The 22978-nt window shown below is 51.3% G+C and overlaps 1 protein-coding gene across 5 annotated transcripts in view; it reads right to left on the reverse strand.

Moving 5' to 3' along the window:
* Window positions 1–22978, reverse strand: part of Csmd1 (CUB and Sushi multiple domains 1) — a 1515607-nt gene that overhangs the window by 52487 nt on the left and 1440142 nt on the right. For all 5 annotated transcript variants that reach the window (XM_087210084.1, XM_021248185.2, XM_021248184.2 and 2 more), the window contains 3 exons: window positions 15459–15653; window positions 7665–7838; window positions 33–206 (listed from right to left, as the gene is read on the reverse strand). In XM_087210084.1, coding sequence (XP_087066210.1) covers window positions 33–206; window positions 7665–7838; window positions 15459–15653 — 543 coding nt within the window. The remainder of the gene's footprint in view (window positions 1–32; window positions 207–7664; window positions 7839–15458; window positions 15654–22978) is intronic.

A 22978-nucleotide genomic window follows, 5' to 3' on the forward strand; every position in this document is an offset into this window, starting at 1 on the left:
AAGCAGGACAGCCAGGTCGAAACGGTACTCACGGACACAGACGGGCGTCTGTCCAGACCACCTGTGGTCCTGCAGGCAGATCCTGACGGACGTCCCCACCAGCCGGAAGCCGGGGTTGCACTGATAGACCACTGTGTCCCGGTAGCTGAAGCCGTCCCCGCTGATGTGGCCATTCACGATGGGGTCCGGGGAGCCGCAGTGGCCAGCTAGGGGCAGGAGCAGAGGCAAGAGAAAAGATGCTAGAGAGCGCGCCATTTATCAAGGACCCCAAACGTACTAAGGAGCCCCCTCAGCAGCAGTAGCAACCACATAGCTTACTGGAATTGCCCTCACCTACTTCCATATAAAGTTTGACTGTATGGAGCTCTCGTTTCTAACTTGTTCTTTTTTGGAACTATTGTGGGTAAAATGAACACTGTCTCTCATATAGAGCTGTCTGTTTCCCCAATTATGTTTTTACCATTTACTTATTTTTCTCACTAGTGCTGTGCTGCTTGTGTTGTTCTATTTCCACACGAGCGTCAAGAGGAACGAGGTCATTAGGACCAGCAGGGTCTGCAGAAGCCTGAGACAGGGTTGTCACCCTGCTGGTGACATGCTAAAGGGAGAAACAAGAGACCAAAATCCGATCTCAAACACGTGACTAGAGCTTCTGGGGTGCTGGTGCTTAGCTGAGAATGGCCTGCAGTCTGGAGACCAGAAGTCTGGAGTTCAGGGCAGAGAAGTCCCGAAGCTGCTGTAGATCTGGGAGAAGCAAGGCCACCGCCAGGAGGTGACCCACAGCGCAGCTGAGGTGCCCAGGAAAGCTGTGGAGCATGAGGAGGAAAAGGCAGGAGGAGGGAAGAGGGAGCGGAAGGGGAAGAACGCTCCAGGCCCCAAGGAGGGAGGGACTGGCTGTGGGCGGAGCCCTTCAGGGAGCCGAGCAGGTCTGAGGCCCTTCCACTCCCTTCCTCTGCTCCCCACTCCTCTCCCCTTCTCTCCTTCTCCCTCCCTCCAGTTGCTCTTTGGCTCTCTTTTCCTTCTCAATACATGGAATGGCATCTTTCACATCGATAAAGTCAGGAAGATCAAAGGGAGATGACGCTAGATGGCTGCGTGGCCTGTGGGTTGGACTGAGGAGCCCAGCTCTGGGACACGAGTCGCCCAGGATGCAGAGGGTGCAGCTCTGGCTCCCAGCCTCCTGCACCAGGCTTTGGGAAAGAGCAGACTTCAGTGTGTTCCTCAGGGCACCAGGACAAGAGCTCTGCAGCTGGCTGGCCGGGGTAACTGAGCCAGGAGCCAGGTGGACGCTGAGCGGTGCTGGGAGAGTGTCCCAGAGCTGCACTTCCCGAGGAATCGGCACTGGCTGTGCAAAGACGCAGAGGACACGCTCCCACCATGCCCGAAGGGGAGGCAACACGGCCAGGCCATCCGCTTGCTCGCTTCCTAATGGGAGGAGACGTGCACCAGGGACTCCTCATTTGAGACAAGCAGAACACAGTTCCGACTTTGCTTCTTACTGGCGTGTGTTTCCGGCCGGCCCTCGGTGAGTTCTTTTTTGTACACATTCAAAATTTTCCACCAGTTTCGCAGTGGCTATTGACAGAGGCAGTGACCCACTGTTCACCCATCGTATGTAACCCAAACCCCACTGACAATGTGTGGGTGCTGGGGACTGGCTGTCCCCGAGCTCCAGCCCAGCGGGGCCGAGTCACTGTGTGCTGTGTTGCTCCGTCCTTGGCTGGCAGGGCTCAGCACCCCTGGCTTTGGCCAAGAGGGTGCCACAAGAAAGCATCCTCTGTCTCCTCCACCAGGGACAGGGACCCCGTGCCTGCCTGTGTTCATGCTTTGCCCCCTGCCGAGAATGACTGGACCCTCCTTAAACAACTGTTGAAATGACTGCATGTGACAGGAGGTCCTCTGCACTTCCCCAGATGCAGCACACTGAGCTGAGGATGACCTTCAGGGGCCAGCAGCGCCCTTGAGGCTGGGATTAACCTCAGCTGCTCCTTAAAAGTCTTCACTGAAAGATGAGACCACTGGTGTGTGCACTAGGCAAGCAGTCATTTTCATCTTTACAACTTCAGACTTTGTACAAAAAATGCTGCAGCCCGAGGCCCCTCCACCTTGGTGGGATGTAGTGTTACAACTCCACTGGTCTATACGGCAGCTTAGTAGATCTACTTGGACTCACAGCAAATGCAGACATGGAACACCTCAAAAGCAAGTGAGGCAGGCTAGAGCTTGGGACGGGGCAGTCAGCCTGTGGCTTACACGTCCGGCAGCTGCAGATCCAGCGTTCCCAGGAAGGTTGGAAAATGCTCCCAGAGCCGCATCTGTACTGAATGCATGTAGAATGCCTTCCTTGGCATCATTTCCTGAGCAGCAGTGTGACCAGCCACCATTTCCACGGCATTTGCATCATGCGAGGTACCGCACAGCACCGAGGCTGGGGATCTAAGGCCCACAGGACACGTGGAGGGCACAAGCCAAATCTGTGCATGTCACGCAGGCTCTGGGCATCGACAGAGGTCCTGGCCCCAGACCACCACATCCAGGGAAACTGCCCATGGATCTGTGGGAATTTAAAATGATTTCTGATTTGGAACTTAATAAATCTCCACTTACTGCACAGAGAGGTTCGCCAAACTGATGTGAATGTTGCACGCAGCCCCCAGTGCTGCAAGATGGGTCTGAGGCCTTTGATGGGATGTGAACGTCCTTCCAGGAGTGTGTGAGCACCCCCTCCTCCGTAGGGCCTTGCTGTCCACACTAGTAATCCTCCCTGGCCTGTTCCAGGGTCGCCTTCCCAACCTGCCTGTTTTTACCAGTACAAATGTTAAATACTGACATGAAGATTAGAAGTGAATCCATTTCTAGAAAATCTATAAACCAAATATTCAGCCAAACTATTTGCCTTGTGACTATTGGTGCTTTTTGCTGACAATAAAATCCGAAGCATCACAAATATCCTGCACCTTAGGAGAATTAGCACAGTGGCAGCCTGCCATCCACCCCATCCAGTCACTGTCTTTGGGCGAAATCAGGCTTATTCGGACAGGGAATACCAAAGCCAATTTACAGACTTTTACTGAGTATTAATAAACAGTCCTAAAATGTCAGGTGGATCAGGTCCACACACATGTGCTTGCAGGAAAACTATGCCGGGCATTAGACATTCATGGATGTATTGACTCTCTGGACCTGTGAGTATTAAGTGACCACCACAGCATATAGATGGCCAAGACTTCTTTTTCCCTCCAAGTGCAGCCTGTAGGGGAGGCACTGTGAGGTTGCCCTGTCTGGCAGAGGTGGCTCTGCAGAATCAGCCTGGCTGTGGGGTGCAGGGGAGGAACATAGGGAGAATGCAGTGCCCTAACAAGGACCCAAGTTCTCTGCCACAAACTCTCTCCAAATCTACCCTGTGCACACAGCCCTCCGAAAATCTTAAAGGGAGCACTACCCATTCTTACCTGACACAAATATATACTTCATTAGGTTTCCCTACAACAGGTGAACCTGTCTTAAGAAACACCTATTCAAAATACCCATCTTTGTCGATGTTTTGCTGTTCTGTTTTGCTTCAAACTCAGCAGACAGTGCTGCACTCTATCATCCCTGTCCAGCATTGCTGTCAGCATGGTTTCTAAGTGCAGCCTTGTGTTCTGACAGAGACAGGACTGAGCCATCGCCTCCCCTGGCACAGGTATCCCTAGTACCAGGTGAGCGCTCCTCCACCCAGCCTCGCCTCCCACCTGACCTGCATCCCTGCAGCTGAGCCCTGCTGGGCAGAGCGACTTCCAACTTCTCATTCAAAGTCCTTGGTATTTACCTGATTTAGCTCTTAAATTACAGATTCCACACAGAGGACCCTGAGTATCTTATTAAACCTTACATGCTACTCAGTAGTTCCTGAGAAACTAAAAGAATGATATTGGATAATCTTCAAAAATATCCGGAAACAGTCAGCTGAGGAGTTTGCTACTCTTCCTTCCTACAAAGGAGTATTGTGTATGCAAAGGACAAAGGTTTGCGTTGCATGTTCGTAAGTATTTTATCTTCCCTGACTAACACAGCACATATGTTAGCCTTATGATTGTTACAGCAAGTATCAAAAGACAAAGGAAGAAAAAAAAAAAGACAAAGGAAGAGAAGCCTTCCTGCTCTAATACCATCTCTCTCATTTGTTTTGCTGTAATATAAATATTGTAGCTGTTATTTATTAAATGCTTTTACACGAGTCTCTCAAATATATACAATGCATTTGGAGAACGTATTCTAATTTTATTCTCCAAGAAGTACATAAAAGGTCAAAATATCATTCTGAGCCATATCATTCAGCTATTTTAGCCATAAGAATGTCATCATGAACTAGCAGTTATAATAGAATTCTCCTTGTTGAGGTCATTACAGTGCAGCAAATGCACACTGCAGAAAATCACAGTGCAATCTCACAAAAAGGCAGGGCCCCTTGTGTGGGAAATAATCTCTGTCAGAGCATCCAGGACATCACAGATGAAAGAGGCAGCCCAGAGGGAGCTGTGACCGATCGTATGTGTCAAAAAGTCTAAGTGATGTAAATGTTATCAGAAGATTCAGGCAGACTTTCACCACACAGGACAGGACCTGGATTAGAACACACCACCTCTCTAGTTCTTGGGCTCCCAGCTGGGATGCAGGCAAATGACCCCAGGACAAATAAACACAAGAAGACAATGAAAAGAGCTCAGGGCCACGGAGCTTCCCTGGGGAGTGGGGAGGGGCAGCGTCTCCAGCCTGCAGAGTTTTTCTGTGGCACGGTGCTCTAGGTGCTGGACCAGGACGAGTCCCTCGTGACTTGGAGGACCTGGGAGACCCCGTCCACATGCAGCAGGGTGAGCCCATGCTTGGGAGCACGTGTGCAGGGCCCGAGGCTGTCTACACTGCTGCTGTCTTCACCACGAGCCTCTATTGTTCGTACAGGTAATTTCCCACCATGACCATCCTGTTTACGTCTATTATGTCCAGATCACCTGAAGTTTAACCAAGGTCACTTACATTGCTAGAAACCAGAGAGGTTTTTCAAGATCGTAACAATGGAAATGGGAAAGGGTTAATTCAACTTAGAAGTTATGAAATGGAAGAAAAATAATGGCAAGATTGATAAGCAAGAATATATGAAGCATCGAGGACAGGAATTAGCCAGGCAGCATCAGGCAGAAGTGGTCTGACTTTCCTTGAATCTCAGAACATGAAGTCATGTTGATAAGGGAGCTTGGTTCACTTTCAGTTAAGCAGTAAATCAGTCCTCCTTGGTCGGAATTAGCTTGAGTGTCTCATGTGTCACCCCCCCCCCCCCGCCCCGCATGATAGAATTGGCAAAGGAGCCCCAAAGGAAGGGACTTGGGAGCTGCAGGCACGGCCCGAACATTCAGAGACATCTGCGATCTCACTCTCTGGGTTTAAGTGCTGTTTCTGGTGTCCCTTAACTTCTGAATGTTATACAAATCCACCATTTCTCTAAGCTGTCTTGCATCTGTAAATAGGAGTCACAAGCATTTACCACATATCCTAATGAGGACTCAATGAGACAAAATTCAAAACCGCTCTGAATATCTTCGGCACCGGTAAAAGGAATCACTCGTGCATGTCACCTCCCAGTAAGGCAACTGGTTAGGTTGCTTTTCAGAGGATCTGATCCATGCTCCCAGACTCATCAGTCCCCGCCCTGGGGCGGGGGGCTGTGCGCTCACTGTCTGAGCCCCTCAGATCCCCTCCAGCTGTGGCATCGCCTCTGTTCCCTACCTGCCCACCTGTGACCCACATTCTCCTGGGTCACACATGAGGGGGCGGCTTCCCCTGGGGAGCATCTCATTGTCTGCCCTCCAGCAGCTGTCCTGCTGGTAGGAGACGCGCGTACTGTGAATCTCAGCACTGCTGGTCTCAGTGGCAGTCGTGAAACTCCACTGACCCACTTTCAAAATCTGGGTTCATCACCATTGTTTACCGCTGATGTACGCACACGCGTAGAAATGTGCCAGTCCCAGACCTCTCCCGATTCTTTCTTCCTTGTGGATACTTTGTGCCTCCTCCAGTTTTATTCTTTGCTATAAGCTGCATCTAATTTCCACAACACAGTTTTCTACATCACAATCTGGATCTTCCCTCCCTTCTTCTTTTCAGGTTAAGTTTCCTCGGAGGACATAGTTTGGTTTCTGAGCCATCACCTTCCCAAAGCTTCCAGATGTTTTGCAGCCCACGGAGGGCAGGCTTGGGCTCTGCAGGAGGCGGCCTTCACCCACCTCACCCTTTCCACCTGCAGAACCACGCAAAGCACGTGCGCTTCCCGGGCCCAGAAGACTCAGGCCGACCCTGACTGTGCCTGTCAGCTGCCAGGCTGCGCCCAGCCTCATCTGCCTGCCTCACTGGGACAGCAGGGTCGCAGCTGCCCTGAGCGGCAATCACATGCCAATCAGTGCCTCTCGTGGTTGATTCTAGCCTTAGGGTTCCTATCAGAGATGCCAGTGTTTCAGATCCCTTATTTTATCAGTGCTGCGTTCTGCCCAGGTGACAGAGAGGACCTAGCCCACCACAGCAGCCTGCGGGAGGAGCTACTCCACGGCCACCAGCTCCACAGGAACCACCAGGAAAGAGCAGCGACACTGAGCGAGGTGACCTTCCAGCCGAGCCTCACAGCCCACTGGAAGCCGAAATGACTGCGTCCAGTCCCGAGATACGTTTCAGCTGCGCACTGTGTAAATAGCGTGTTTAATAATGCGTAATGGGTTAAACACGTTGCACAACAGAAGAGGAAATAGACACAGAGGCGACCCGGGAACTCAGTGGGCCACGCACGGCTGAGCACGGGGCTTTTCTGGTGCTGGCTGCTCCGCGGGGCAGTGCTGCCCCCGTGCCCTCGCTTCAAATCTCGCCTGCTCAGAGGAGAACACATTGGCCATCTGGGCTTCCTGTCCCCAAGTGATCCTCGCCTGACAGGACGCAGAAGCTCGGTCCTGCCAGTGCCAGGCTTTGGGAGATGAACTGCGAAGATGGAGGAGAAGGCCGGCCGGAGAGGCCCAGGCGGCCCAGCACCTCCTGGCGACCTCGCGCCGCCGCAGGCCGCTCCACTCCTCCCAGCCTTTCAGGGCGCTCTGCGGCTTCCACACAAAATCACCAGGCTGCATTTAACATGGGGGAAAGGCAGATTACTGCAGACTACTGCAGATTACTGCAGATGAGCTGGGCTTCGAATAATTCCCTGTGCTTACTTTGAGTTCAAGTAGCGTCACTCGGCTTCTTGACGTATTTGTTCATCTTTATAAATGCACTAGTACATGTCTGTGATTCATGACCACCGCTTGCATCAAGGGTATCGGTCCTTGAACAGGACACATCCTAACCCTTTCCCTCCCCCCTTGCCCTTCCCTGTCTGTCCTGGTCTCCTTTCCATTTGCAAAAGATCTACCTTCTGCAACTCATTGGAAGTTCACATTTATGTATGGCGACCTCAGGATGGCTTTGACCATAATTACACGCTCAGCCCTCTTAGAACGGTCTTTATGTCACACAGGGCAATGTACGGCCATCCTCTATTGCTCGGACCAAACAGCGTCCCTTTAGATACACCAGGAAGTCGTGGAACGCCACAGGATTCAGAGGCGCTGCCCGAGCTTCAGGCAGGAAGTAGAGAGCAGTGACTGACTCACCCAGGCAGCGCGTCTCCGAGCCGCTCCAGAGACCGTTGGCCAGGCACTCGCGGACGTGCGAGCCCACCAGGGTGTAGCCCGTGTTGCAGGTGAAGATGGCAGTGGCCCCATAGACCGTCAGCGTCCCGATCTTGTTACCATTTGGGGGGAAGGACAGGCTCCCGCACGAGACAACTGGAGGGAAAAGCACGTGGACATTGCTTTAGAAATATCAAAAAGCCTGGAGTGTTAATATTCGTTACCAACAAGGAGCAAGGAGGTCTGCTAGGACTGCAGCAACTGATCATCTCAAAAGGGTAATTTTCCTCCTGTGTCCTTGAGATCAAAACTGAAACCCTAAGAATGGATTCCAGAACACCCTACATCCCTGGGACTACCCTCTGCCCTCTTTGCATTCTCACCAGTAGTTCCCTAATTTAAAAAATACAGTTTGTAAATATGCCTATCAGACAAGGAGGCGACCTGTCCACCTTTCCGTATGGCACCAACCCTAAGAGGGACAGCACTGCTGGGCACCCAGGGGCCCGTCAGCAACCCGGACCCTGAGCTGTCTGCCACGTCTGTCCGCTGAGACGGAGTACTGCAGTATTAACATGTGGGACTTCAGACAGCACAGGTCACGGTGGGTTTGTGATTAATTTGTGGGGATCATGAGCCCCTCCAAATGCTGACTGTAAAGGGCACAGGGAGCCCTGAGGACTCGTGCGGTTTATACAGGAACCGCCCCACCTGTGGTTGTGGGTAGGATGACTGAGTCCCAAGGGGTGCCTGGTGCCCCCACATGGCAGTGAACAGCATCCCGTCACCCACCGAATCAGTCCATTAGGAAGGTGAGTGAGTGGCTGCCACGTTAGAAGTACTGGGGCTCACATACATGTCTGTGCTTCACATCTGCAGACACTTCAGACACAGTAACCCACAATCTCTGGGAGGATGGCCACCGAGTCCCCAAGGCCGGCTGACCATGGGAAGCGCGCTGTGCAGCAGCCCGGAAAAGCGGAAGTCCCGCAGTGCTAGTCACAGGATGCATTCCCGCGCCGAGTGAGTCAGTGCTGTGCCTTGCCAGCCAGGGCAGTCGGTCCCAGTCCTGGTGTGGTTAGAGTGAGTGGCAAGAGGCGGATGAACCAGGTCCTGGCCAGGGGTGACCCAGGGTCCACGCGGGCTCTGCACATGCTGGCTGGGAGCCTCCAGCCCCAGGAGGGATGAAGCAGTCCCTGCCAGATGGGCAGTGACATGGACATGACACTCCAGGACCGAAGTGTGTGAGCCCTCAGGAGAATTCCAGCAAGGACAGGCTTCGTGCACATTCTGAGGCCTTCCTTCCACGAAGTGAACCCAATGGGCCCTGTGCTAAACAGTCAGGTTAGGCCCCTAGACGGGGTGCGGGAGTGCAGCTCCAGAGCGCACCCTGTCCTCGAGAAAGCCCACATCGCAGTGTTCTGGACTCGCTAAGCATCTCGGCCCGTGGACCACACAGGCAGTGATGTGTGGGTCTGCACCAAATGCCAGTGAATGCAGCCGGGACCCAGATTTGTACAATTTGCTGTGAACTTTTCTTTAAGCCTTTTCCCAAACACTGTGAACTTCACCTTGAGCTGTGATATTTAGTGATCCATGTGTAGACATTTAAGTAACTGGGGGTGTTTTGAAACTTCAGCGCTTGGCAGAATTGCGTTAAACAACAATGAGCACCGGCTGCATCTCCACTGGCTGGGGGTGCCCTGCCTCCTGCATCTGCCTCCCTGCAGACTTCCTGGTGAAGCGGTGAAGCTATTTTAAGACTGTCCCCTCATCAGGTTTACTCACTTGCAAAGAACTAATGGAGCGAAATTTGAGCTTCTCAGCTTCTGGATAATGGGACCTCAGACCCAGAGTTTCCTTTGGTAGAAAACCAACCTTTTTTCACAGCAAGGGGACAGCCAAAATTCGCAGAAGGTGGGCTCACTGGAAGGCAGAGCCTGCTGGCCACTAAAATGACCTCTGTCGAGCATCAAGGAGAAAGCCTGATTTCCATGCTATTTTTGCTCCTAAGTTTTCAAAAAGGAATCCATTAGGTTTGCTTTTCCCCTCCCACTGAGACGTACTCACACTCACAATCCGGAGGGCTCCCTCCCTGGAGCTGTCAGAAGACTGTACAGGAGGGGCGCTCGGCAGGGGAGCCCGGTGCACACAGCAGCACCCCCTGCTCAGGCTCTGCACACCCTGCTCCTCCCTAGGACGGAGGACCCCGAGTCGCCCGCCTCCTCTGCAGGGACAGGGAAGGGTCTCGCTCCGCTCCGCACTTGTGTTTCGGCTGCAACTTTACAGCACAGCGCTGGGCCTCTCAGCTCTCCTTGCGGCGGGGTCCGCGCAGTACGATGCTCCGCGTGCAGTCTCCCAGGCAGCGCTGTCCACCTGCTCTGCTGGACGAAGCCCAGCGACACCCAGCGGCCAAGAGCAGTCCGCAGGGCTCATGCTGTGGGGAGGGACAAGGCTGTCTGTCCACCAGGAGCAGGCCAGGGGTCTCCGAGGAACGGCCAGCACATGCGCATGCGACGTGGGGCGGAGGTGGGCACTGCTCCGTGCGGTCTGCGTGAACAGAGCCCGGAGCCGCCCTCTGCACAGCCGCAGCAGTCCCTGGTCAGGGTGGGTGCTCGACGCTGGAACCCGGCCTCTGGGCCGGTGGACGCGAGCCGACCTGGAAAACCTGACGTGGGGACGAACGGCGGCTCCAGAGAGCAGCAGCTGCAGCGGGCTCGGCCCGGAGGGCTCTGCCGATGGACGCCTGTGCGGTCCTGTCCGAGGCCAGTCCAGGCGCCACCTGCAGGCGAGACGCGCTGAGCTCCAGCCTGGCCTCTTCGCTCTCGGATTGGCCAAGGTCTCATTCTGAGAACTCTTAAATTAGCAGCTAGGGAAGGACAAGGACGCACGTTCCAGAATTCAGGCAATGCTCCGTGTATTTAAGAAAATTCCAATGGCGCTTCTCATATCTATGTGTGTATATCAAATTTAATATGCAAAAATGATTTTTTCTGATCATAGGTTTCTGCAGTAGATGTATTTTCGTTTTTAAAATGTAAATATAGCCCAAATGCTCATCAACTGGTGATTGGGTAAAGATGTGTTTTGTTTTTTAAAATAAAATGGAGTACTATGCAGCCATAAACAAAGATAAACTAGAGACATTTATAGCTGAATGGATGCACCTTGAGGCCATCCTCTTAAGTGAGATAAATAGGACACGCATGTGTAAGTACCGAATAGCTTCTCTGGTGTGAGAAACTGAAAATGTGAAGAAGGACCAGAATGTATAATAGATTGTGAAACAGGAAGAAAATGTTGAAAGAGGAGGGGGAAGGGAAAGAAAAAGTGAAAAAAAGGGAAACAAAGCTTTTGTAAATAGGGAGGGGTGGATGGGTGGAAGGGAGGGTGGGGAAGGGGAAAAAAATAAGAACCAAGATCCATCATGTCCAGGTATAAATTCCCTATGGTGAACGTGATCATAATATCTACCTAAAATGTGCAAATAAACATGATGAATAATATGTATATAATATATCTATTCAAACAGTGAAGGAAAGGCTTGCTCTTTCATGACGACTCTGATCAGCAAAGGCTTGGGGCCCCCTAATTTAAACTTCAGTTCTGCATCTTGGGGGTTCAGGCAGTAAGAGCCCTCAGTGGTGCGGTGAGGTCGAGGTGCCTGCCGCTCTCCCTGGAGCCCACAGTCCCCGGCACACTGGCCTGGCAGCTGGATGGGAAGGACCTGAGCCCTTCTGTGAAGGAGGCTGGTGGGCGGACCTCAGGGCAGGCAGGGATGGACTAGCTCAGGGGGAGCCGGGCCCACTCTTCCGGGACTGAGCAAGCCAGCAGCACAGGAATCCAAGCGCTGCGGGCTCAGCAGGTGGGCCCTGAAGCAGTGCATTCTTGCAGGCCTCAGGGCAGGGCCCCTCTGAGGTCAGCCACAGCAGGAGACCAGAAGTCTCCAAGGGACAGCTCTCAGCTCTGCCCCCAGAGGCTGTGGAGGCAGCTGCATTTCCTCGGCAGAGAAACCACTGGAAAAGGATCATTTTAATAATTCTAATTAAGAAATTAAATGGCATTGAACTTCCTGGGGTTCCCACGTACCTGCTGAGTAGTAAGGTTCATTATCAGCAGATTTCATACTGCGTTTCACTGTGTGCATGTCGGCAAAGGGGGAACAAGGGAGATGAAAAGAATTCAAGTATAAAATAAAACGAAAATGTGTTACAGCAAAATGAATTAATGTGTTTAGTGAATTTATCCTTGTCAGTCCTAGAAAATAATGTCATCATAAGGTTGTAAAAATATTTTTCACTTTGTATTTTGTTTTCTGGTTTTATTTGTTTGATTATTTGTTTACTTCATTTCTTTTTAGTTTTTGTGGTACTGGGGGCCTTCTCACTGAGCTACATCCCCAGTTCTTTTAAAATATTTTAATTTTGATACAGGGTCTCACCATGTTCCTACGTTGCCCAGGCTGGGCTTAAAATTGCAATCCCCCTGCCTCAGCCTTCCAGAGTCCTAGGCTTACAGATGTGCACCATTGTGCAGCCACTTTATTTTTTGAGTGCTAAGGGCTCAAACATTATTATGGCTGTGCCTTTTTATTCTGATATTTTCAACAGACCTTTGAGAAAGTAGAGGGTTATGAGCCTGAGGAACTCAATATCTGTCCTAAATAAGTAAAAGGAGTAGTAGTACACGCTGAACTAGAGTTGGTTGTGAAAAACACACAATAGCACTAGCACCCATGAACGCGAGTACTGAGTTTCAGCCTCACGTGTTCGTGGCTGTGCTGGCCTGTGTTGTGCCTTTCCTTGCTCCCTCTGTGCTCCGGAGTCTGAGGTTGGACCCCAGACCCTTCAGCGTGTGCGCTCCTGAAGCAACTCCACTTCGAACGAGGTCTGAGTCTCTTGCAAGTCCCCAACAGACTTTCAGGGTCTGATCCACAAGCATCTCGCTGCGGAGGCCCCAGCGCATGGTGCCACAGGACTTCAGCACCATGGACCTGCATCCGCCTGAGAGGGAGCGGGCCAGAACCGGGCCCCATCCAGGTAGGACCCAGTCCCGGCTGTGTCTTGAGCTCAGCCTGGGGACCTGGCAGGCATCGGTCGGGGTGCCAGACCTTTGACCCAGGATATACCGCCTCCGCTGAGCCAGGGAGCTGGGTGACCGGCTGCACAGGTGCTCAGGGCTGGGACACAGAGGTCCTGAGGTGGCTGCTGCTCCTGGACTCCTGGGCGCGGGGTCACCGGCGAGGGCCGCGCGAGACAGGAAGTGGAGGGCGAGAGGCTTCTGAGGCGGTGAACACCTTGACTGACACCAAGCCGAGCAGTGGGATATCTACTGTGACACAGCCGTGCTTCCAAAATGCAGAAAACGTATGGACAGGCTGCTTTGCCGGGATAGTACATTTTAAAAAATCAATCGAAATAGAGAGAGAGATTGACGATATCAACAGCAGGACTTCTGGGAGAGATAGCAGAGAGCCGCCCCTTCGTCTCAAGCCAGTCCCAGCCCAGCACCGGGCACCCAGAGAGCCCCCAGTGCCACGTTTGGCAGGATGAGTCCAAGAGCACACGAAGGGCCCTGGCCTTACGAGAAAACCGGAATTTCAAACACGTCAGTGGGACAAAATAAGGAAGCCAGGTCAAAGATGCTCCTCTAGCCAAGTAGTGAAAGACTGAGCCGAAAAACTCAAAGCAAACAGTGATTTCAGTTGGATTCCACTGACCCTGGAAATCCACACGTCCACAATGACCGGAAAGAGACAGATGACAATGGACAGCACAGTGTGTCCTCAGCCCTGCGTGTCACAAATCCATGTGCGTTCCTCGCTGGACGCTCGAGGACAAGTGCACATGTGGCAGTGTCAGAACCAGCAGGACAGGTGGGTTACCTCAGGGCCCAAAGGTGGGGTTCCTAGAGTGGCGAACGCCCTTCTCCGGGGAGGATACTGGCTTCGTGATCTTCGTGGCCTGATTTCTGTAGATGTTCCTCAAATTGAAGACTCCCTTCTGGAGTGGCAATGTGAGACTAAGGCCAGGCACAGCAAGTACCACCTCTGCCTGCCCTGGGCAGGAAGGGCGCAGTGACCAGATGGGGGTCCTCATGGAATCAGGAGGCCATGCTCAGCCCTGTGTACCCTCGGAAGCGAAGCCCATGTAATCCACGGCAAGAAGTCATCATCCTTTTCTAAGATCTTGCTTCTGACTTGACTCTGACAGAGGCGTGTGAAGAATCTCCACAGTGGCTGTACCGGTTTACACTCTCAGCAACAATGGGGAAGGGTTCCTTTCTCCTGCAGCCCCTCTGGCATTTGTTATTACCTGATTTCTTCATGATGACCACTAAAACTAGGAATTTTATTTGACCCAGCTATTTCTCTTCTAGGTACCCTCCCCAAAGGTTAAAGACATCATATTACAGTGACACATGAATGCCTGTATTTGTAGCAACACAACTCTGATAGCTAAACTATTTCCATCAGCAGATGACTGGATAAAGAAAATGTGATATTTAGTGGAGTACTACTCTGCCATAAAGAAGGATAAAATGGAGTCATCTGTAGGAAAATGGATGCACCTTAAGATCATAATGTTAAGTGAAATAAATCAGACACATGGGCTTTAATATCACAGGGTTTCTGTTATATGAGAGACCCAAAGTATAAATATAGAGCAAAATAAAAGATAGATAATAGGAAGTAGGGAGACAGATCTTTCTCAAATGGGAAGGGGCTCAGAGATGAGGGCAGGAAGAGAAGAGTAGAAAAGATGGGGGACTAGGGTGTGCTATGCACACGGGCCCACCCCACGCTGAGAATGGAATCATGGGCTGTGGGCGTGGACTAAGAGAAACACACGTGAAGGGCAGGCATGCTGGCTGCACAGCCGACCTGTTGGGGGCCAGCGCTCCTGGCCCCATCTTCTGCCCCTGTTTGGCTTCATGGCGAGTCCTCGAGTCCCAGAGTGGCTTTCAGGGTGGGGAGATGTGGGTGCTGGAGGAGACCGGGTGAGGCACTGGGTGACCAGCCCAGCCGGGGTCCTTTGCCCAGACCAGGATGCGGCCGAGGGGAACCTGCGGTACGGCTCCCGGGTGGGGACCGAGCCCCCCCTGCATTGCCCTGACTCCTCTGCGTCCCCCAAAGCTTGTAGTAGCATCAGTAACATGCACTCCCCAGAAATGGAAGTAAAGTTATTGTCCAAGCCCACTAAGCATCCATTCTTTGTCTGCTTACTGTTTCTCTTTTTTTCTTACTAAGCTGTGTACTTTATAAATTTCACACCGGCCCAGTGACTTGTCTCTGCATGGTAATTTCCTGCCAACAATCAACAAAGATCACGTATTAAGATGCCCGACTCACACAGTGCTCTGAACAATACCCGCATTGTCTTATTTTCCCATTTATTCCTATTTATCATGAAGCTTACACACAGACTTAACTGCCTATCTTGCATCGGAGAGGATAATGAGCTCTCTTCCAAGACAGCCCTTGTAAGCACACAGTGTGCTCAGCACAACTGTGATCCCAAGACCCATCGAGAACTTCTGCACAGAATACCAGTTATCTTCAGGGACATGAGCTTTCGTTCGCCTCTGAGCAGAGGCAAAACACTTGAGTATTCTAATAGCTTAAAGTTTATGAAATATGATCATTAACGAGGAAAACAAAGTGTGTACACCAGCACTCACGGCCTGGGATGCCACGAGCCACGGCCCAGAGCTGGAGAGCAGCCCGCCTGGCCCATCTGACCCGACCCCAACCCTGCAGCGGAGGGGCCCACTCACCTCTGCACGCCGGCTGCTCCTCTGCGCCGCTCCACGTGCTGTTGGCCTGGCACTGCAGCAGCCTGGGGCCCTCCAGGTAGTAGCCAGGGCTGCAGCTCAGCAGGACCTGGGCTCCATACTCATCCAGTGACCCGGACACCAGCCTCCAGAGGACGTGTTCTGACAGCTGCATCTCAATGCTGGGGCACAGCACCGCTGCAAAGGAAGAGGGGTTCAGCACTGCATGGCAGGGGGCAGATGGGCCTCATAGAGGTGTGGAGTGGACCCCTGGCCTGGGTCTCAGGTCCCCCTGCTGTCCACAGGCCGCACAGGAAAGAGCCCACATGCAGGGCGCACTCAGTGACTCGTAGGGAGGGGACTGTGATCTTGCAGTCAGGTGGCTGTGCACAGGGAAACCAGGCTCAGGAAGGTGTCCGTTCTCCTGGGGGTGATGAATGCCTTCAGGAAAACGAGCTCAGGCTGCAATAATGTGTGTAAACTCCTCTCAGCTTCTGGTAAACTGGAGTCATGACTATGCAACTGAAATCCAGTTTGGAAACTGATTTCCAAAAGATCAGAATCTCTCATCCTTCCACTCCCCGCCCCCCCCCGCCACAGTGCACATCTGTATACACTGGACTTACAGGCACAGACACATGGAGTCACACTGCACTGGTACTGCTAAGAAACCACCAGGCCTTAAAGGACATAGCCCCGCCAAGATCTCAGGAAAAGCTCCGGAACACAGCAGGCAGCTACGCACAGAGCCTGGGTAGCCCTGCACCAGGGCTCCAAAAGCAGTAGCCTGCTTAGTAACAGAGGCAAAGACTGCAGTGCTGCCAGGCGGGGCCAGAGACTTATAGATATGCAAACCTCGGGGGCTGAGTGCTATTCTGAAAGGATGATGAGATGGGAGGTGAATGCTACAGTCAAAACCGAACCACTTCTTCAAATGTGAGCTTATGTTCATCACAGTTCACCGTGATCTGCTGTCCTCAGAACTGACCAGATCCATGACCTCCGCATCTTGGAAGAATTAGCTAAAACCCTGTAATTTTTTCCCCAGGATGGTAGTAATACATTTTACTCAAGTTCACTGAAATTGAGTCAAACATATCCAAAATGCTACAAACGTCTCATCCAGCCCCTCTCGGTAATTTATCAGTACTAAGGACAAATATGTTTAAAAAGAAGGCACTTTTGGCATATTAGCTTTTCTTTGGTACCAGGGATCGAACTTGGGACTTTCTGGGTGGTGCCACTGAGCTACATCCCCAACCCTTCAATTAGTTTTAAAAATGCGAAATATGGTAAAAAATGAGAAAAAATGGTAATTAAAATTCTTATGCTTATTTCTCCTAGGTTCTTATAGATGAAGTAATTATTTACATTTATGAGGGTATTCAAATGCTCTACCTAACAAGATAAATAATATCTTTCTCTGGCCAGGATACTTTCAGAATTTCCGGCAACACTGCCATTTCTGGAAAGTCCTTCACCTTCTAAGTTTGTTGCTCCATTAGAATCCCAATGCATATTTCAAAGCAAATGCATTTCATTTCAATAAAATATGTGCTTCCAGAATTGACCTGACAGTTTTAATTATTTAACTCTATTTTACAAGCTCTGTTTTGCCAAGGATTAGGATCAGCGCACACAACGGAAGCAGAAGATACTGTGAGTCAATACCGTGCAGAGCATGAATACCAAACTCTCCTTCATTACCTCTTTCTTCGTGAAAATGAGACGTAGCTTGCTTTGAATTATCTTAGTCTAGTTTGTGGCATCTCTTACTCTCTATTAGGCTGTGACCTCTTTTATTGTAAGCATCATGTCTTTTCAGTTTTTCTCGAGCGTAACATCTGCCTAGGTACAGATCACAAACACGGATACTTAAGCAAGGGTGCACAAGTGTGTGAACATTTGAAAAACAGCACCCAGAGGAAACACTACTGCGCTGAAAACACAGACAAAGACTGACAGAGAAGCGTGGGAATGGAAAGTGCAGCAGTGCCCTCTCGTTCAGAGGAGAGAATCTCAAGCTCCAGTGGGGCCTGCAACCACGGACAGAGCTGAGCACTGCACACTGTGAGGACATTCAGTCGATCCACTCAGCATGCAAGCGAAGACAAGATGAAAACTAAAATAGCTAACAAGATGCTGAACAAAAACTCTGTCTCTCTGTCTCTCTGTCTCTCTCTGTCTCTCTGTCTCTGTGTCTCTGTCTCTGTGTCTCTGTCTCTGTGTCTCTGTCTCTCTTTGTCTCTCTCTGTCTCTGTCCCTCTCTGTCTCTCTCTGTCTCTGTCTCCTCTCTCTCTCTCTCTCTCTCTCTCTCTCTCTCCCCGTGTCCCTGTCTCTCTGCCTCCCTCCCTTCCTCTCCAAGACAGAATATTTTGGGGCCGCAGATGGCCCTGGTCATCACAGCACAACCAGGGACCCTGCACCCCAGGGTACACTGTGGGACAAGGAGAGAGAGGTGCTAATAAGAAAGCTGATGCCAATGCCAGTGCTGTTCTCAGGGTGAAGAAAGAGCAGACATTTTCAGAAATGGGCAGAGACTGTGGTTTTCATCTGCTCAAAGACGACCTGCGGGAGAGAGAGAACGCAACATCCAGAATCCTGTTTCAATGACCCATATGTAACTCTGATGGTGGAGTCCTGAGGATGGAAACTTAGATCCTGTGAGGAGATGTGGAGACACAGGCTTGGCCCTTGTCATGTTTTACAAGTCGCCTCAGCAGCCCACACAGGAGGACCCACCCTCACTTGTTGCTGCCAATGGAACATTATTCAGCCCTGAAAAAGAACAAGATCTCACCATTTGCCACAATGTACCTGAGCCTAAAGGAGAGGATGTAAAGTAGACAGACAGAAAAAGAAAAATATTACTGTACTCAAAGCCAGAAAACTACTACGTGTGGGGTTCTGGCTAACGAGGTGATTTCCACTGCTCCTGTTGTGAAAGCCAAGACACACAACAGGAAACCACGTGCCGTGATGACTGCACTAATTTACTTCACCATAGCAACTGCGTTACCACTGCACATGTCACCAGTGCCAGGCTGCACTCCGTAATGTGCACAGTGAGATTTAAGAAGAGGACTCCCTTGCTCACTGATGCCTGTGAAATAATCTATGCTCTGAGGCCCAGGCTCCCTGGCTTGGGGTCACTGGACACAAGGCTCCCGGGGACCTGGTTGCCCCATGGTGTCACAGAAGCCCAATGCCCAGGATACCCTCTGAGGCATCGGGCAGGACGACCGCCCCTCCTGGGCTCCTCCCTGGGCCATAGGTTGCACCAGCCAGCGTGGGACCCCTGATGTGTGAGAAGCCGGGGACAGGCGGCCTGCACTGGCCAGGGGTTCGAGGACATGCAGAGGCCACAGGAGAGGGCAGGAGGGAAGAGCGTCAGCCCCACACATGGCTTGGTGGTTCTGCAGCAGGCGCTTCCCGCTGCTCTCTGTCCTGTGGGCCCCAGACCTCTACACTGTTGATGGCCAGAGGCCACGGGGTTCAGGTGTACCTGCCTCACGACCACAGGGAGCAGATTTCAATTGGGTCAGGAAAACGTGAAAACCAAGCAAACTGGAGGAAAACTTAGGAGTAGAACATGTAATGTAAAAGTTTATACACAACAATGCCCTTTGCTTCAGCAAGACATTGTGTAGAGAAAGGAGAATGCTTCTTTTATAGTCCTAGTTTTTAACTTTCTTCACCAGACATCAATACTAAGAGAGGGGAGGGAGGGAGGGAAAGACAGACAGACAGACAGACAGACAGAGTGCAAGCTGTGAGCGGAATGCATATGAATCCCGTACTAGGGGCTTTAGTAAATAATACACAGGACACCGTGCATCTTACTTTATCAGGGCACTTCCATTACATGACATTAGTCAAAAAAGGGTCATTACAAGAATAATTGAAAGATAGCTTGAAAAGTTAAATTTAAAAACCTATTATAGCGAAAGACACATTACCAAGAATGATGGGCTAAGTGTGTTCAAAGCAAAGCAGTGTTTTGAGTGTTCTGAGGGGGATTATTGACAAGGTCTCTCTTGCTGTAATACATTTTAAGATTTAAAGATTCATCATACTTCATGATCACCCTAAGTTGATCGAATGTTCACAGCAATTTCTGTCAAAATTAAACATGAGGCTGTGTCCACATCCGCCTTATTCACCGGATCAGGCACTGTGTGACTCCCGGCTCCTCCCCGAAGTCTAAATGCCCACTCAGGACACCGAGGCAGCCAGGACAGCGCAAGCAAAGACTCTTAGGAGAGAGGACGCCACAGCTGCTGCAGGAAGTGGCCAGGACGGCGGGCTGAGTGTGCTTGAAGCGAGGGGGAGGATTTGAGGGGATTGTGGCCATGTGTCCTTTACTATAATAATTTGCTTAAAAGAAACGAAACATTCACCATTCCAGCTGATCCACTGGCTGAAGAAAAGACACTGAGTGTGGTGACCAAGTGGGAAGGGGAAGGCTGGAGTCTGGAAGGGCGGGGGCGGGTGTGGCTGTGGATCGAGGAAGCACAGGAAGGCAGAGCTGGGGACAGGCCTGGCTCTGTCTCCGGCTGCTCCCACTGGTCTGTGCAGTGTTATTATTTATTTGATATGGGAAAGTGGGGAGCGAGCCCACATGGGAGTGAGCCCCAGTGTGCCCGGAAAGAGGCAGGACAATGAGATGCCGCCCAGCTGCCACCCACGAAGGTGCTCTTTCCCCGAGAGAAACTCCGCAGATGGACCACATGCCCCCCAGAGCAGTTGAGTCACGGGCAAGCGCCGGGTTCCACAGCTCCGGGGGCCCTGTGATTGCAGACAGGGTCCTCTGCACCTGGGAGTGCGACCTTTGCCCCTGGGCGACCCGGGTCAGCTGGGGTCGGAGGAGGCGGCAGGACAGTGCCCAGGGAGGCCTCTGCGCTGTCTCAGACCACCACCTTCCAGACTGCCGGAGAAGCACAGGAAAGCGGGACCGTTCCACAGTGAGTGAGGGCTGGCAGCAGGCCTGGCTGTCAGACTCAAATCCACCAAGGCCCCGGCTCACCACAGTCCAGTAGCAAATAAATAACAACGGTTTCCGAAGACTGTTTGAAACATTTTTCCTACCAAGGAAATGTAGGACAAGAAAGCATCTTATACATCGTGTCTTTGACAATCATAAATGAATAAATTGCGGGTTAATTTTAGTAAACTGAAATGCACTTTAGCACATGAGAGGTTAGCCAGCCTGAGAGATGTCCAAACTGCCAGTGTACCTTGCAGTCCCTTTCTGTCATTTTCAAGGTGACTCGATTTCTCCTACCACCCTAACAAGAGCAACTTGGATGGACTCACTTTCTTCCTCTCTGGGAACCCAGGAGGCAGCGGGGCCATCCTGTCCTGAATATCTGGCATGGTGGGAGACACCCTCAGTCCGACACAACAGACGCCTCTGTACATCACAAATCCTGAAATGACACCTCCCAAAGCAGGCCAGCTGGAAGCACAGACGGCACGAGCTTCTGTGTACCAAAGACACATTTCTGATTTGTGAGCATCTCAGGGACAAGCAGCATCCTTTGCGTGTGACTCAAAGACTGCCTTTCATTTCAGCGAGCGATTCTGATTTACGACAGGTGCAGTCGTGGAAGACAGGCAGGTCATGACAGCACTGGCCTGGGAAGTGACCTCAGGCGCTCAATGAGTCTTCTGGAAGGCCCGGCCGGGCTCTGGGTACGGGCGCAATGGTCTTCCCTGGAGAGCAGCTCCTCTCCCCGTATCCGGTTTAGCTCCTGCACAGTTAATCACAACTGTGAAATTGTGATCAGATGCTGCAAAAGTCACATTGTTTCACTGGACGCTGAGAATATCCATGTACTTCCTGCCCTTCTGGGTCAGTCCTGCTCTGAGGCTGAAGCCAGAACATTTTGTTTCACCTTCAGACGTTAACTGATGATTCCTGCATAAGCCACTCAGGATAAGAATGGATGGAGAATTCCTGGGATCTAAAGTGAACTTACAGGAAGTGGTCACCTTGCCAGAGGTGCACCAAGGAGTCCTGAGGACTGCAGAGCTCCTGGTTCCCTCCCTGAGATTCTGATGGATGGAGACCCTCCTGACTCTGCTAGTTCTCAGGGACCCAGAATCACCAGGTTGCTCCTCAGTCTCATGACCATTGGGTTTTATCTTAGTGAGGTTCCCAAACTTTCCTGAGGTCCCAGAGTCCTAAGCCACCTCCTGTGCACATTAGAACTTTCCAACAATGCAACCGAGGAGTGGCATTTCAGGAGGCTCCCCTTCTGCTTTCCTTCCCGCAGTCACATGCTCGAGGTAGCAGCACGCTCTCTGATAAGGAGGATGCACTGAAACAGCAGGTGATGCCACAGGGAATGCTGCCCGGGGCCCGGTGAGGCTGGCAGAGCAGGAGGGCCAGGGGCTGCATGGCAAGTCACATGCAGAAGTCCTGCTGAGGGGACACAAACCTTGCACCTTCCATACAGCTCTGTCAGGATCGATCATGAACATCCTGGCGCTCGCTGGAGTTAAACGCTCAGAGGTACATTGAGAAATACTTCATTTAATGATGGCACCAAGGTGGTGGATACTGCACATGGTCAATATGGGAGCAATTATCGGTGACTAAATCTGAAATATTGCAGACTAAATCTACTGATGCTCAGATCCACGCTCTGGGGTGGAGACGTGTGTGTCGGTGCGCTGTCCTTCAGTCCATGCCCGGGCACATGGCTCTGCCGAAACTCGCTGGGCCTGGGCCTGAGAGCCCCACACAAACGCACACACGTTCACTGACGGACTTGCACGAGCAGTGACCTCACCGGTGTTCACCCCAGGGCCCGAGGCCCTCAGCACAGTGCCGGGTGCCGGTGCCGGGCAGCACCAGGAGGGCACCGGCACAGGGTGCTCCTGAGATGCCACCAGACCAGCGAGCGTCCATCTGCCACGAGGTCTCCTCCTCCCTTTCTGCTCCTCCTCCTCCTATTTCCAAGTGAGAAGGAAGTCTTCGACAACTTGGAGGGTGGAAAGATCGAAATATGGAAGAGTCATTCAAATCTTGCTGAGGTTATGTTCCTGGCTCCTGACCCATAATCCCCCATGCCAGGAAGCTCAGCCTTCGGGCCCGGCCATGTGTGGCATGGGGACTTTCAGTTTCTCCCCTGATTTTGATGACTGAGTGGGAAAAAATCAAGGTGTGGATAGCAATCCAGTATGTACATGTTTTAAATAAAAACAGCAATGGCAAATCCATAGAAGATTCAAATGTTTTGTGGAAAATAATACTCTGATAGGACATTTATGAGTATCACCTTTATGGAAGAAAAATTTAAAGGAAATGTTCTGTAACATCTTCAGACTATTTAAAATGTGGTAGAAATTTCTAGGAAATTCCAGAGTTGCAATATTTTTCTTCCTTTTCTCGCATAGAGTTTTCAAATGTTTCTGTGGATATCAATAAATAAATTATGACTAGCTCTGTATAAGAATTGGTGTTTTGTTTTTAAAAAACTGGGAGGAAAATGGACATGTCAATCGGAAGGTATTAC

The sequence above is a fragment of the Heterocephalus glaber genome, unplaced genomic scaffold (genome assembly GCF_053883595.1).
Source record: "Heterocephalus glaber isolate CG9 unplaced genomic scaffold, H.glaber_assembly_v1.0 deba00001104, whole genome shotgun sequence".
Lineage (NCBI taxonomy): Eukaryota > Metazoa > Chordata > Mammalia > Rodentia > Bathyergidae > Heterocephalus > Heterocephalus glaber.